The 14,873-nt window shown below is 42.8% G+C and overlaps 1 protein-coding gene across 7 annotated transcripts in view; it reads right to left on the bottom strand.

The window, feature by feature from the left end:
• Positions 1-14,572, bottom strand: part of GCH1 (GTP cyclohydrolase 1) — an 83,182-nt gene extending 68,610 nt beyond the window's left edge. For 4 of the 7 annotated variants that reach the window (XR_009605541.3, XR_009605542.3, XM_078448236.2 and 1 more), the window contains exon 1: positions 14,055-14,569. Coding sequence is in view for 5 of the 7 variants with exons in the window: in XM_078448236.2 (XP_078304362.2) it covers positions 14,055-14,394 (340 nt within the window). In the remaining 2 variants the exon portion in view is untranslated. Of the gene's footprint in view, positions 1-14,054 lie in introns of all 7 variants that reach the window. The other 3 variants (XM_078448235.2, XM_060617301.3, XM_060617294.3) reach the window with 3 other exon arrangements.
• Positions 14,573-14,873: the final 301 nt, after the last annotated feature.

Below are 14,873 nucleotides of genomic sequence, written 5' to 3' on the forward strand. Positions count from 1 at the left end.
GGGATTGTATCAGTGAACACAGTTTCTAACACACTAACTATAAAGCTGAAACACTTGACTCTCTTATAAAGTACTGCACTTGTGGGGTGCCTGGGTGGCTCAGTCGGTTGAGCTCCCAACCTCGGCTCAGGTCATGATCTTGCAGTTTGTGAGTTTGCTGACAGCTCAGGGCCTGGAGCCTGCTTCAGATTCTTTGTCTCAACTCTCTCTCTGCCCCTCCCCTACTTGCACAAGCACTCTCTCTCTCTCTCTCTCTCTCAAAAATAAATAAACATTAAAAAAATTTAGAAATAATAAAGTACTTCACTTGTAAAGAGCCCCACCTTCAAATTATGTTGGTGGTGGAGGAATAGAAAGAAATGGATATCAAAATGAAAGCAAAAAACAGCATGGAATAAGCATGACCTCCACTGAGGCAAAGCAAGGGCACTAGCAGCTGGAAGCTGTAAGCTAAGCACTTTGTGCTGCTGAAAGGCAAGTTGTTCCTGGTGGCGATCAGTGGCACACCTCCAGGATTGCCTGTGCATTAACAAAATATTTAATATATATTAAATACATATATATATATTTAATGTTTTTATTTATTTTTGAGACAGAGAGAGACAGAGCATGAGCAGGGGAGGGGCAGAGAGAGAGAGGGAGACACAGAATCCAAAGCAGGCTCCAGGCTCTGAGCTTCAGCACAGAGCCTGACGCGGGGCTTGAACTCACGGACTGTGCGATCATGACCTGAGCTGAAGTCGGACGCTTAACCGACTGAGCCACCCAGGCGCCCTCAAAAGCACTTATATTTTGAAGGGGTAGTCAATAAGTTCTTTGGCAAAGTCCCCAATATCAGTTAAATTCCAGCACCTACCACCTTCGTTGCTGCTCATGAACCACTTACCATAAAATAGATACGATTGCATTTGAAGCTATGTTATTAAGAACTTCCTTGTTTGGGACATTTGTCAATGGCCTCTGTTGAACTGGGTTCTGATTCCTACTTAGAAAAATAAACCCTCATCTATGTACATAAAACATATCATACCTCAGAGCAAGAATCATATGTTCCTGGCAAAGCTCTTCACTGAAACAGCACTTGGACCAACTGGATCTCAAAAGACTTCAATGCAGAAACTCAGCAATGGGCAATTTCCTCACCTAAAACTGCTTTGTTGTTCAGACTCTAGAGAGGCAATGGCTGTTAATAAATGGGTGGTGGGGTGGGGATCTTCATGGTGAGCAACCAAAACCAAAAAAAGATAGTGAAAAAAAAAATTAGAGGAAGAGAACAACAGATAAAAAGGGCCAAATATTTCAGACAAACAAGGCTTGGGTAGAATGTCTGCCTCGATCTACAGCTCCATTGTGGGAAGAGACACAGTGGTTCTTCAAGCTAGACTGTGCACTAAACTAAAATAGTAAACTGCCTCTCATGAGGGGACAGTGATGCAACAGAAGAAAAAAAAAATTCAGGCAAGAGGATGGAATACTACAAAACTTCAAATCATGGTGAGGAAAGACCAGAAAAAATCAGTTAAGTATTTCAGCAGGAAGTGATCTATTCAATTTAGTAAAATTACACTGGCAGTAATGGACTGGAGCAGAACAAGCTAGGCGGCAAGGCAACCAGTTAAGAAGTCACTGTACTACGGGGTGCCTGGGTGGCTCAGTCAGTTAAGCGTCCGACTTTGGCTCAAGTCATGATCTCACAGCTTGTGAGTTCAAGCCCCATGTTGGGCTCTGTGCTGGCAGCTGACAGCCTGGAGCCTGCTTCAGATTCTGTGTCTCCCCCTCTCTCTGCCCCTTCCCTGCTCGCATGCTACCTCTCTCTCTCTCTCTTAAAAATAAATAAACATTAAAAAAAAAAACAAAAACAAAAACAGTCACTGTACCTCTGGTAAGAGATGACAAAGAATCAGAAGTGAAGACAAAGTCTAGAGATACTCGAGAAGTACAAGAGCCAGGACACGAAGCACAGGTAACCAAAGAGATTAATAAGAAGTTAGAATCACACATAAAACAAACAACCAGATTATAAAGACTAGACCAAATAGCCCAACTAGCAACATGCATTCAAGTAAAGTTCATAGAAGGGCTGGGTGGCCAAATGGACTTTTAAAACATTAGGGGTGCCTGGGTGGCCCAGTCAGTTAACCATCTAACTTTGGCTCAGGTCATGATCTCATGGTTTGTGAGTTCAAGCCCTGAGTCAGGCTCTGTGCTGACAGCTCAGAGCCTGGAGCCTGCTTTGGATTCTGTGTCTCATTCTCTCTCTGCCCCTCTCCTGCTTGTGCTCTGTCTCTGTCTCTCAAAAAAATAAATAAATGTAAAAAAAAATGTTTTTCAAGTGGCTAAAATGGTAAATTTTATATTATGTATATTTTACCACAACAAGAATCAAACAAATAAAAAAAAAAAGAACATACAACATGCAAGTGTATCCATTTAGATAAGGTTGCAAATATACAATAGGGAACACAATTTGGATAGATTAGCACAGGTGGAACATAATTGTGTTGTAGTATATTTGCCTAATTGTTCAAGGTGTTAAAGTAAGTTTGTATCTCTGAAATTTATATACCTGGTGGTTATAGATAAAATTACTTTAAATGAAATATTATTTATAACTGCATTTAACAAAAGGTACAAGCCCTAAAAACTAACATTTAAAACAGAAAAGTTTCCAAACAATAAAACTATTAAAAGACTCACATATATAAAATACAAAATGGCCACAACACAATTCAATGTGCTTTAAACAAAATATATAAAATTTTGGTCTTCAGATATCTCCCTCAAAGGATTAAATAGGGAAAAGTTTGTTATAATCCACCTTAGAATTGAACACAATTTAGCTAAGATTTTTGCATTATTCATGAATTTCCCTAATCAAAAACTTCATGAAATCTCTTTCAGTCAGGGTAGTAAGAAACGCCTCAAACATAAATCTACTTGGCTTTCTCCTTGCTAGAATTCAGGAAGAAAAGCAGATTCCTATGTATTATGATCCTCACATATAAATGGATCTTCATATAAAATTGTAACATAGACACTTTAAACCTGAGGGGGCATGATGTCGATTAGAACATGAGCGCTGTAGTCACAAATACCTCGGTTCTGCTCTGTGACCTCTGGCAAGTGACAGCATGAGCCTCCTCAGTTTCCACTTCTTTAGAATGGGTCTAACCTTCACGTTGACAGGCGTATCATGTGAGATCACATGTATACCACCTGGCCCACGTTCCCAGAGTTTTGGGTTCATGCTTTTCTCTGACACCTAAGGGTTTCACTCAGCAACATCCAGCATCCAGCATGTTGATGCCTTGATACACATCAAGAGGAAACTCACTTGATCCTGCCAGTCAGAAAAAGATACCTCAAAATTTTATTGTTTTCCAGAATTACTCCCTAACATCCTAGAAGCTGGCTTCTGACCACATTAAGCTATAGAAACTACTAACATCATCCCCTTCAAATCTCAGTCCTCATGGCTAACGCGTACAAAATGTCTATAGAGCTTCCTGTATGGCAAGCATTGCCCTTACCACTTTTTGTGTACTAACTCATTTCATCCTCACAATAACCCTATAAGATGCATGAGTACTATTAATAGCTCCATTTTACAGATGAGGTAATTGAGGCACTGCTCACAAATAACAGAATTTGAAGCCAGGTAATCTGGCTCAAGTAAACTGTCTCATGACCTCTAGTTTTTGTTCCTTGTCTCTCTTAAAACCATTTTCTGCCAACACACTCTTGGATCTCCTGCTTCTGATATGTCCTTTTAAGACTGTCTGCTGGCTCTTCTCTCATTCTTCTTACTATCTAAATGCAGACATCTTCTAAAGTTTTAGGCCACCCATCTCCTATCACTATTGTGAGGAGCCCAGGTACTCTCCTCGCTTCAGGTATCAGCCTTATACTGATAATTCACTGGCCTTTAATCTAAATTTAAATTTAAATCTTGGCCTTAAACCATAATGCCATCTCTTGGCTTATTTAAGTCACTCCCTCTTCCTCTGTACAAATGCAAATCTAACCACCCTCATCTAAAAATTTGCTCCAGTTGCTTTTAGTGCATAACAAAACACTCCAGAATTTAGTGGTGTACAACGATTTTATTATGTCCCTGGATTCTGTGGGTCAGGAATCCAGACAGGACCCAGAGAAGATGACTGGCCTCTATGCCTCAGTGTCTGTGGCATCAGTGGAAATGGCTGGGAGCTGGAATCACCTGGGGGAATCTACTCCCCTGTCTATTTTTCAATGCTAGCTGTTGGGGGAGACCTCAGGTACAGCCATCAGCCACAACACCCACCTGTGGTCACTCCATGTGGCACACCTTCCTCACAGCATGTCTGTGGGCTTAGGGCTCCAAAGTGTCCCACAGTCTTAAAACACTTCTCAATTAATCCAATGTTACAGTTTTTCCTCACCATAAAGAAGGACTAGATGAAGTATCATGTGCTTTCTCACATACCTTCTTAATTCTTAGAAGAGCCCAGGCAAAGCAGGTATTACCACCCTTTACAAAAAGGGGAAAACGACAAAGTTTAGAGATATACCAGTAATTATACAGATAGTTAAAAGACAAGATCACATTCAAACTCAGTCTCTATGTAGTAATGATCACAACAAAGATCAAGCTCACAAATCTGTATGTCCAACTATTTTTCTCTAATTTCAGGGTAAACATTTTCGGTTACCAGATTTTTCTCGTTAGCTAGGTAGTTAGGAAAAGTTGTATTTCTTTTACTCCTAGATTTGAAACAACTTTGCCATGATACTATTTTTTTTAACGTTTTATTTATTTTTGAGAGACAGAGAGACAGAGCATGAGCGGGGGAGGGGCAGAGAGAGAGGGAGACACAGAATCTGAAGCCGGCTCCAGGCTCAGAGGCACAGAGCCCCACGTGGGGCTCGAACTCACACGCCGTGAGATCATGACCTGAGCCGAAGTTGGACTCTTAACCGACTGAGCCACCCAGGCACCCACCACAATATTACTGAATTATCTATTTGAAAATAAATGCACCTACCTCAGAAATCAAAAACTGAAAATGGTGAAAAGTCTTGCTTCTACTCTTATCTGTTACCCCAGTTCATATTCCTGATGAACATGTAAGCACTTGTGTATCCTCCAATTCTTAGTATGAATATAAACAACATGTAACTATGCCCCCTCCCAATTTTCCCTACAAAATATAACTCCTCTGCATGATTTAGCCATTCTAGGGGCCTAGACATTGAGGTTGCTTCCACATTCAACGCTACAGTGATGAACTCTGAGCATATGTCATTTCGTGTGTACAAGTACCTAAGATAAATTCCCAGAGGCAGGATTTTCAAGTAGAATATATAAGTTTATATATGACAGATGTTGCCAAATTATCCTCCATAAGGATAGTTACCCTTTCAACAGCAGTATTTGTTTCTCCATCACCTTAATAACATAATAGGGTATCAAATTTCTGAACTTTTGACAATCTAACAAGGAAAAAAATGTATCTTGGTGGGAGTCTGTGTGCATTTCCCTTATTGAGGGTGAGGTCAAGCATCTTTCCAACTGTTTAAAGATCCTTTGTATTTCCTGGCCCTTGAACTGTCTGCTTACGTGTCTTCCCAATTTTTCAATTGTGTTTCTGGCCTTTCTCTCACGTTAATTTCTAGTATCTCTTTTTATATTAGTGTGATTATCCTGCCATCTCTGATAGGAATTGTAAATATTTCCTCCCATTCTGTCATTTGACTTCATTTGTATTGATATTTCATATGTGAAAATTCATAGTTTTTATGTAAAGTTTAATTATTTTCTTTTATGGCTTCTAGACTGAGTCACAACGAGGTAGATATCCACTGCAGAATTAAAGAAATTAACAACCTATATATTTTTAAGATTTTAAATACTTTTAAACTTACTAAATAGTTGCAAAGATAGCCTAAAGCATTCCCCTATACCTTCTTTATAAAACTCCAGTCGACAAATCCAAAAGGAATTAAAGAACCAAACATCATTATTTTGCAACTTCTAATAATTACTGAATGGCTGTTAACACCTAAAGTTGATCAACTGTAACATCACAAAAAGATAGACAACTAGATTATTTAGCTGCTTCCTGACAGAAGCCCATGCCACACCTCTGAATTATTCTTGACTAAATTTAAGAGTTATTTTCGGTGTGGGGACAGCGAGGCATACCTCTAAATCTACTAGTATATAAGCAATACAGGAGCTAAAGGAACATGTTAAACTAAATCATGAGAAAATAATGAGCAAAACCCAGAATGTAGGAAATCTTATAGGACAGACGACCCTGTTTCTTCGAAAAGTTATTAGGGGATAAAAAGGAATATCAAACTGTAACAAACTAAAAGAGAATTAGACATTTATCAAATATAATGTGTGAATCTTGTTTGAATCCTTATTCAAAGAAACCAATTTGTAAAGAACACCTGTGGGAAAATCAGAGAAATGTAAACACTGGTTAGATATTCTAAAGTAAGGAATTTATGTTAATTTCAAGCATAATATTTTTAGGTTTTTATAATTTAGATATAGTGAAGTATTTATCAATGAAATGACATATTTGGGATTTGCTTTAAAATAAGTCAGTGATGGAAGGTATAGGAGCCAGAAGGGATAACACAAGATAACCTATGTTTATGTTAACAGTTGAGGCTACGTAAAAGGCACTTGGCAGGCAGCTCGTTATCTTATCCTAATTTTGTGTACATTTGAACATTTATATAATATCTTAAAAACTGGTTACAATCCTGACAGATTTTCTAGAGATCCCTCCCCATGATAATTTTTATGTGCCAGGGAAATAGGCCAGTCACTTCAATACCTTGAAATAATATGTTGGCTGGCTGTAACAGTTACCTCACCCAACAGGTGAGTTTCTGCAGGTACAGGACTCTATGACTCTACAAATATGTCTAAAGGGTGTCCTCTGGCCTAAAGTATTCAAGAGATGCAGTTGGAACAACTTGTAGCTTCTTTCATAAAGAAAAATCCTCTGCATTTTTCTTTAGTGTATAAAACAGCCAGTATTATGGAGCACCTATGTCTGGAGCGTTGTAGAAGAAAGATAAGAGTTAAGAAGGGGCCTTTGTCTTTATGAAATAAATTCAAACATTCATCAAGTCGTCCACATGTGCTGGGCAATTTGCTAGGGATTCAATGAGGAGTACAAACAGTCCCTCTTCTCCAAAAGAGTCTAAAAAACTGCAACTGAGGCTATCAGACAAAATTCTAGTGAGTAAATGTCCTCTCAGCCCTGACTGTAACAAATTTACCTCAGTTCACAAAATCTTTGATCAGCCCAATACAAATTATCCTCTAATTACCACAAACTAAATAGAGAATGTAGAACCGTAGGGAATATATTCATTTATATAAAGGGGAATTAGGAATAGTTCATATAATCCAGGACTCATAATCTAAGATTCATCAAAGATTAGATAGTTGCCCTCTCCTGGCAAATTTTAATACTGCAGTCTGGCTCAACCTAATACTGGGATCAAATTACAGGGGTATACTGCAAATAAATCAGTGCGGGAATACCCAGCCATGAAGGAGTTTCAAGAGCTGAACAAAGAAAACAGCAATTTTTTAAGAAGGAGAGGGAAGGGGGTAAGGGGGAGTTAAATAAATCAGTGAAATATTATTAGTAAAATTAAACAGAATGTCAGAGATTAGGACTCTTATTCTCTATCATCCTCCCAACACTGCTACTTTCAAGATAGGATCTTGGACAGGTACTCTCTGTATTTCAGTTTCCTTACCTATAAAATGGGAATAATATCACCTACCCCCTAGGGCTCTTGTGAAGGCAACAAAGGTTATGCATGTCAAGGACTCAGCACCTAGTTAAATCCTCAGCCGTGTCTGTTGTTATTCAGATGTCAGCTCAGGCTTCCCTGCTTCTATCTCCCAACACAGGTAAACTCCTTTGCTAAGTGCTCTCCTTGAGCACTCTTTATCCTTACATCCCTCAATCAGTAATCACACACACTCACTCAGGTGATTCTGATGACTATCTGTTTTTGTCCAAAAGACTGTAAATTCCATAAGGGCAGACACTCATCCTGTGTTCCTAGCATTCAGTGTGGGGCCTGGCACTCAGCAAATTTGTTAAATGAAACTGTAAAATTGCCAGTCGGTATTCTGAATAATCGTATTTAGCACTGGTATAGGTATAGGTTGAATTGTGTTCCCTCCCCAAAAAGATACCTTGAAATCCTAAACCCTCATACCTCAGAATGTGACCTATATGGAAATAAGCTAATTACATCTGCAATTACTGTAACTAAGACGGGGCATACTGGACTACAGTGGACTCAGTCCTAGGTGACTGGTATCTTTAAAAGAGGAGAATTTGGACAGCAACAGAGGCAGGGATTAGAATAATGCGAGCAGACAAACACTGAGGATTGATAGCTACCACCAGAAGCTGGGCAGAGGCAAGAAAGTTCTCCCCACTACAATTTTCAGAGGGAGTATGGTTGCACCCACACCTTGATTTTGGACTTCTAGCCTCTAAATAACAGAGCTCTACTGTCTCACAGTTCTAAACATCCCAATTTGTGGTACTTTGTGTCAGCCAATGAAACTAAGAGAAGCATTAATTTGATGGCTTTGTTTGGTATTTAAAGGTATGTATAGGGATTTTTTTTTCTCCAAGGCCAGGAAAATTGTTTATAGATAATATATTTTTAAAAGAAACCATTAGGGGGGCGCCTGGGTGGCGCAGTCGGTTAAGCGTCCGACTTCAGCTCAGGTCACAATCTCGCGGTCCGTGAGTTCGAGCCCCGCGTCGGGCTCTGGGCTGATGGCTCGGAGCCTGGAGCCTGTTTCCGATTCTGTGTCTCCCTCTCTCTCTGTCCCTCCCCCGTTCATGCTCTGTCTCTCTCTGTCCCAAAAATAAATAAACGTTGAAAAAAAAAAATTAAAAAAAAAAAAAAAAAAAAAAAGAAACCATTAGGGCAAGTTTTTCTCGTCTATTCTCAATGACTTCTTAATGGCTTTTTAAAAACATGCTCATTTTTTTTAATGTTTATTTATTTTTGAGAGAGACAGAGAGAGGCAGAGAGAGAGAGGCAGAGAGAGGGAGACAAAGGCTCCGAAGTGGGCAGCAGACAGCAATGGGCAGCACTGACAGCAGAAAGCCCGATAAGGGGCTCAAACTCATGAACCCTGAGATCATGACCTCAGCTGAACTTAACCAATTTAGCCACCCAGGCTCCCCTTTAATGTTTACTTATTTATTTTGAGAGAGGGGGAGAGTGTGAGCAAGGGAGGGGCAGAGAGAGAGGGAGAGAGAGAATCCCAACGCCTGTCAGCACATAGCCCGACAAGGGGCTAGATCTGACAAACCAGGAGATCATGACCTAAGCCAAAATCAAGAGTCGCTTAACCAACTGAGCCATCCAGGCACCCCAATGACTTCTTAACAGCTTTAATCAACTTTGACTACTCCCCAATTCCAGTCATATATTCCAACAGCCTCATTATTTTTAGTTCTTTATTCATAGTACTCTTTCTGGCAATAAACAGAATTAAGTCCTACATAAGTATTCATTAGCAAAATAAAACAAAAATCATTAGTGAATCAAGATTTAGATGAACTACATACATCCAAAAATAGCACCTCAATGATGAGATTAAGTTTTCTTTAATATACTTTCAAACTTGGGACGTAAAGTCACCTTTCACCCACAATATGGGAGGGATAGTAAAAAATTTGACTTTCTGTTCCCATTCATACCTTATAAATTGTTACAATTTTTAGTTCTTCATCAGTCTGATTTGTTAAATCACAAAAATCTGTGATTCAAAAAGAAAAAAACAAAAACCTTTGTAAGTGCTAAGCACATTCAGCACGAAGTGGCTAAGACTCATTTTTGTATAAACAAAGTATCTAATTGCCTTGTGTTATCTTTAAGGAATAGATATAATCTTGCAGTGAAAATGATTGAGGCAGGGACAAGACTCCTCAACCCTGGTGGGTTAAGAAGTTCATCACCTGTGGTACCATCTCCTCATGCTACATTATACACATGCTCAAAATTTGGGACACTGTCAACTTGATTTATGAAAACTGCTTTGGCATCCTGGATAAGACAAGCTAAAACCTACTTTAACTAAATATGTGACAGAAGAGTCAAGACTCTTGAGTGTTCCCATAAACTCATAAAGAGGACAATTGATGAGACAAGTTACATGCACTTAACCTTTAGTAGATAATGTTATTTAAGAATTATTGCCATTTACACCCAGGAGGGCACAGGGAATAGAAAGGGTCAGACACAGACAGGGACAAGACGACCAAGAACCCCAGAGAATAGTAGACCCTCCAATGTAATTAAGGTTCTGAGTAAAATATAGGAAATATAGGAAAGATCCCTTATTGAGAAAGGAGACATCATCAAGGTAAACTCTGAATACATACAAAAACTAGGATGTGGTTAAATGGAAATGGGACAGCAACAGATAAAGATGAGCTGGTCCAAGAATCACCATGTGATGCCAGATTCAAGAGAGAGCCAATTTCTGGGAGAGGTGACAGTATCTCTTTCAGAACTCCCTCCCAGGCTACAAGGTAAAGCCCAGTGGTGAACAATAACCAGGAGGCTTGCACAACCCTCACATAGCCCCATCCCCGCTGATCAAAGATGTACCCATGGTAAGGTACACACTGGAATGTAGAGGAGAGGTCATGGAGAGAAGGGGCAGTGCAGGGAGAAATGACAAATTCCCCAGAACACCAGAATTTAGCATCAGTCCACTCAGGAGAAACAAAAAATAATTCGGAGAATAATTTGGGGAATTTTCTATTTTACAACACTGAAGTCAATACCATTAACCAGGAATTAATATAGACAGATATAAAAATACAGAGTATCTTGTTTACAAGCAGATAAAAGTGAGAGTTTGAAAGAAGTTTGTTTCTATCCAAAACAATTTATAGTAGTCACTGACTTACGCTCTCTAAAGAAATAAAAATTAGAGATTGTGCAGAATTGTTTTCTTAGTCTCTGCCATATTTGCTACCGACTTAAAAATCTCCTTCCTTCTCTCTCCCACCTAGGCTGGCCCACGATCTGGACCACTGCCATTTGAAGTTTATTCCTTTAAGTTCAGCATCATCCTCGTTGTCCTCTCCTCTCCGTCTTCTGTACCTCTAAGAAATAGATGTTAATTCCTTAAGTGTGATCCCTTAGAGGCTTTCAAACTTTTGACCACAACCCACAGTTCAGAAATATATTAACATTTGGAGCCAGTACGCACCAAAAAAAATATACCTCTAAAGTGGACTCAGAAGCTCCTCACAACTTGTATCCTTACTTCATGTTATAAACGCATCTTTCCCATTCTACTCCACCTACTTCATTTTTTAAAAATGTTTATTATTACTGAGAGAGAGAACGCAAGTAGGGAGAGGGGCAGAGAAGGGAAGGGACTGGGGGAGGGGGGTGTACAGAGATTCCGAAGCGGGCTCCACACTGACAGCATCCAGCCCGATGTGGGACTCGAATTCACAAACCATGAGATCGATCGTGACCTGAGCCGAAGTCAGATGCTCAACTGACTGAGTCACCCAGGCGCCCCTCCACCTATTTTTTTAAGTTTTTTAAAATTTATTTTGAGAGAGAGAGCAAGTAGGAGAGGGGCATAGAGAGAGAGGGAGACAGAATCCCAAGCAAGCTCTGAGCTATCAGTGCAGAACTGGATACAAGGTTTGAACTCGTGAACTGTGAGATCATGACCTGAGCTGAAATCAAGAGTTGGGTGCTTAGCCAACTGAGCCACCCATGCGCCCCTACTTCACCTTTTTTTATGCTGGTAACCCAATGGTTAGGTCACAACTCACAGTTTGAAATACTTAGTAGGTAAGACACAAGATAGCAACATAAGAAAGGAAGTAAGAGTTTGGCATTCAGGCTGTGGGAATTCAAACACCAGCCCTACCACTTGAAGCTGTCAATTTCTCTACCTCATTGTCTTTATCATGGGGATAAGAGAACAGTGTTTATCTCAAAACTAAGGATTAACCAAGACTCTCCACAGAAAGCACTTAAAGCATCAAAAATATTCAATTAATGGCTGGTAATAATTCTTAAATGGTCTGTGGACTTTTTTCATTACGGTAAAATATACATAAAATTCATCATTTTAACCATTTTAAAGTGTACAGTTCAGTGGCATTTAGTACATTCACAATGTTGTACAAACATCACCACCTCTCTAGTTCCAGAACATTTTCATAACCCCAAAAGGAAACACATTAAGCAGCCACTCCCCATTCTATCCTCCTCCCCAGGCCCTGGCAACCCCTAATCTACTTTCTGTCTCTAGGTCCAGAGACCTTTTTAAGTAATAAATTAACATTTTACTGAAACAATTTTCTAAGGTATATGGAAGTGTTCTTTGGATTCATTAGCCCTACGGCTCATGAGACAAACTTCTGCTCACCATTTGTTTAAATAAACCTTGTGGATTAGGTAATTCTGTGACCTGTCTTTGGAGTCAGAAACCCCTCCTGTGAATTTGGAGAGATTCCCACAGTCTGACCCATGTTATGGAGGAGACTGTATTCAGTGTCCACAAGAGACAGAATGAGCAAGACCCTAAAAGAGGTTTCTTCATTACCTTGCGGAAGATCACCGAATGACAGAATATTCACCAAATGCAGATTGCTTATTCTTCAGTCTCTGCATTTTGAAATTCTGCTCGAGTCTCAGAAATTTTTCCATCAAGAGGTAAAAAAGTGAACTTGGACACAGAACTAGAGGCCCATTTCTTGGCTTTAGTGTGTAGTATCATTTCCTTTTGGGGCCCCACCCCTCTCTCACTGATTTCCCACCCTTCCTTTGGGGTGTGGAAGACTGGGCAAAAAATAACTTTGTCCTTCCCAGGATCTACTGGGTGAGTCGCCGGATACTTGATCAAGAAAATAACAGGGACAGGGAGTTACCTTGCAAAGCAGCACTGTTATTCCTTGAGACATGATGAAGGCAGAGACTTCTCAGGCCAAATAAATAAATGTCACCAAGAGGCACAGAAGATTTGAACTGGAAAACAACGTCCTTGGTCCCAGTTGCAGAAGTCAGACTATAACTTTCTCTTTTGTGAAGACCAACACCGTTCACCCAGCAAATAAGCAGCGAAGTCCTCATTTTCCATTCTCCCTACCCATCTCCTACAGCTTTCTGGCCTTCTGGGTGAAAGCCTGACCCGCCTCAAGCACGGATAGCATTGGGCAAACCCCGCTTAGAGGTACTCCGATTCCGGGTCCCAGAGCTCAGCAAACCTTCCCGACTCCCAGGGAAGAGCTCTTTGGCTTTTGAGCTTTTACAGTGGGGGCGGGGGCTTCAAACAGCAAACTCGCCCGAGAAACCTCATGCCTCAAACCCTGGGAACATCCTGAGATGGAGTGAACTTGATGTGGACACAAACTACACCTTTCCGAAGACCCGGGTGCCCCCAGGCAAGTCAGTGAGAGTGCGGATCTCTGAGTTTGCCACAAAGGATCACCCCCAGCCTCCAAGCAGACGAAGCCGAAGTTTCACCCCAGATCTATCAAAGAGTGAAACCTCGAGAAAAAGACCTGGGAAGCCCTCCCTTCCGCAAGCGCCAGGTGATCCTAATCCTGGCAAGTGTGGGTCCAGCACGTGCTTCAAGCATCCGGCCCTGGACGCTCAGGCAAAAGGGGCTCCAGCCGCCCACCTGGCAGGGAGCTCAGTGACCGCGGTCCCAGCGCCCCGAGTCTCAAGGAGACGGCTGCGCGCAAGGCAGGGAGGACCCCGCAAGGACTGCTGCGCGGACCCCTGGGGAGGAGAGGCGGCTGCCTCCCTGGGCGCCAGAAATGCGTCCCGCGCAGGGCTCTCTCCAGCGGGGCCAGCGCAGAAGGCGGGGTGCGGAAGGGACAGCACTGGGTTCACTCAGCCAAGAGTGAAGCAACTCCGGAAACTTCCCGGAGCCGGCGCGCGCCTCCCGCCGCCACCTACTCGGCGCCCCGCAAGCCAGAGCAGCCCGCGCCCACGCCGCGGGCGGGCGCACTGACCTGAGATGGTCTCCTGGTAGCCCTTCGTGAAAAACTGCATGGCTGTGGCCGCCCTCCAGGGCGTCTTGAGCAGTCCCTGCCGCTGGGGGTCCTCTCCTAGCGAGCGCAGGATAGACGAGTAGGCGGCCGCCAGGTTGGGGAGGTTCAGCTCATTATCCTCCTCGCTGCGGGGCCGTTCGCCCTTCCAGCCGTCCGCCGGCTGGACGCTCTTGGTTTCCGGCCGCGGCGGCTTCTCGGCCGGCCCGCTCGGCCCGGGTCGCGGCGACTCCCTCTCGGGGAACCCATTACTGCACCTGGCACCCCGCGGCTTGGCCGGCGCCCGCACCGGACCCTTCTCCATGGACCTGCCGCTGCCGCTTCGGAGGGACTCTGGGACTCTTCGGGGACTGCAAGCAAATTGCACCGGCGGCCGCAGGCAATAGGCTGTGGCCGGGATCACCTGAGGAAAGTAGGCGACGGGCCTGTAATACTCTTCCAGCCAGGGACAGCTGAGGGCTAGGGAGCGCTGCGGTGCCTCCTTTTTATGGGCTGGCGGCTCTGGCGGCGCCGCGAAGCGTTCCCATTGGCCGGAGCCTCCGCGCGTCACGGCGCTCGCCCCGCCCCCTCGCCTGTCCTCTGCCCCGCTCCCGAGAGGGGGCGGCCCCGCGGGCTGGGCGCGAGCGGGGCTCGACCCCGCGAGCTCCGGAAAGGCAGCCGCCGGGGGCAGTGGAGCAGACCCGCGCCAGCCGGGAGGAGGGGGTTGCATCCCTCGGGTTGTGGCGGCGCGAACCGAATCCGGACGGAGGCAGATGTCGAGTGCTGGAACCTAGGCTGGACCCC

Source organism: Panthera onca, chromosome B3, assembly GCF_046562875.1.
Source record: "Panthera onca isolate mPanOnc1 chromosome B3, mPanOnc1 haplotype 2, whole genome shotgun sequence".
Classification (NCBI taxonomy): Eukaryota; Metazoa; Chordata; class Mammalia; order Carnivora; family Felidae; genus Panthera; species Panthera onca.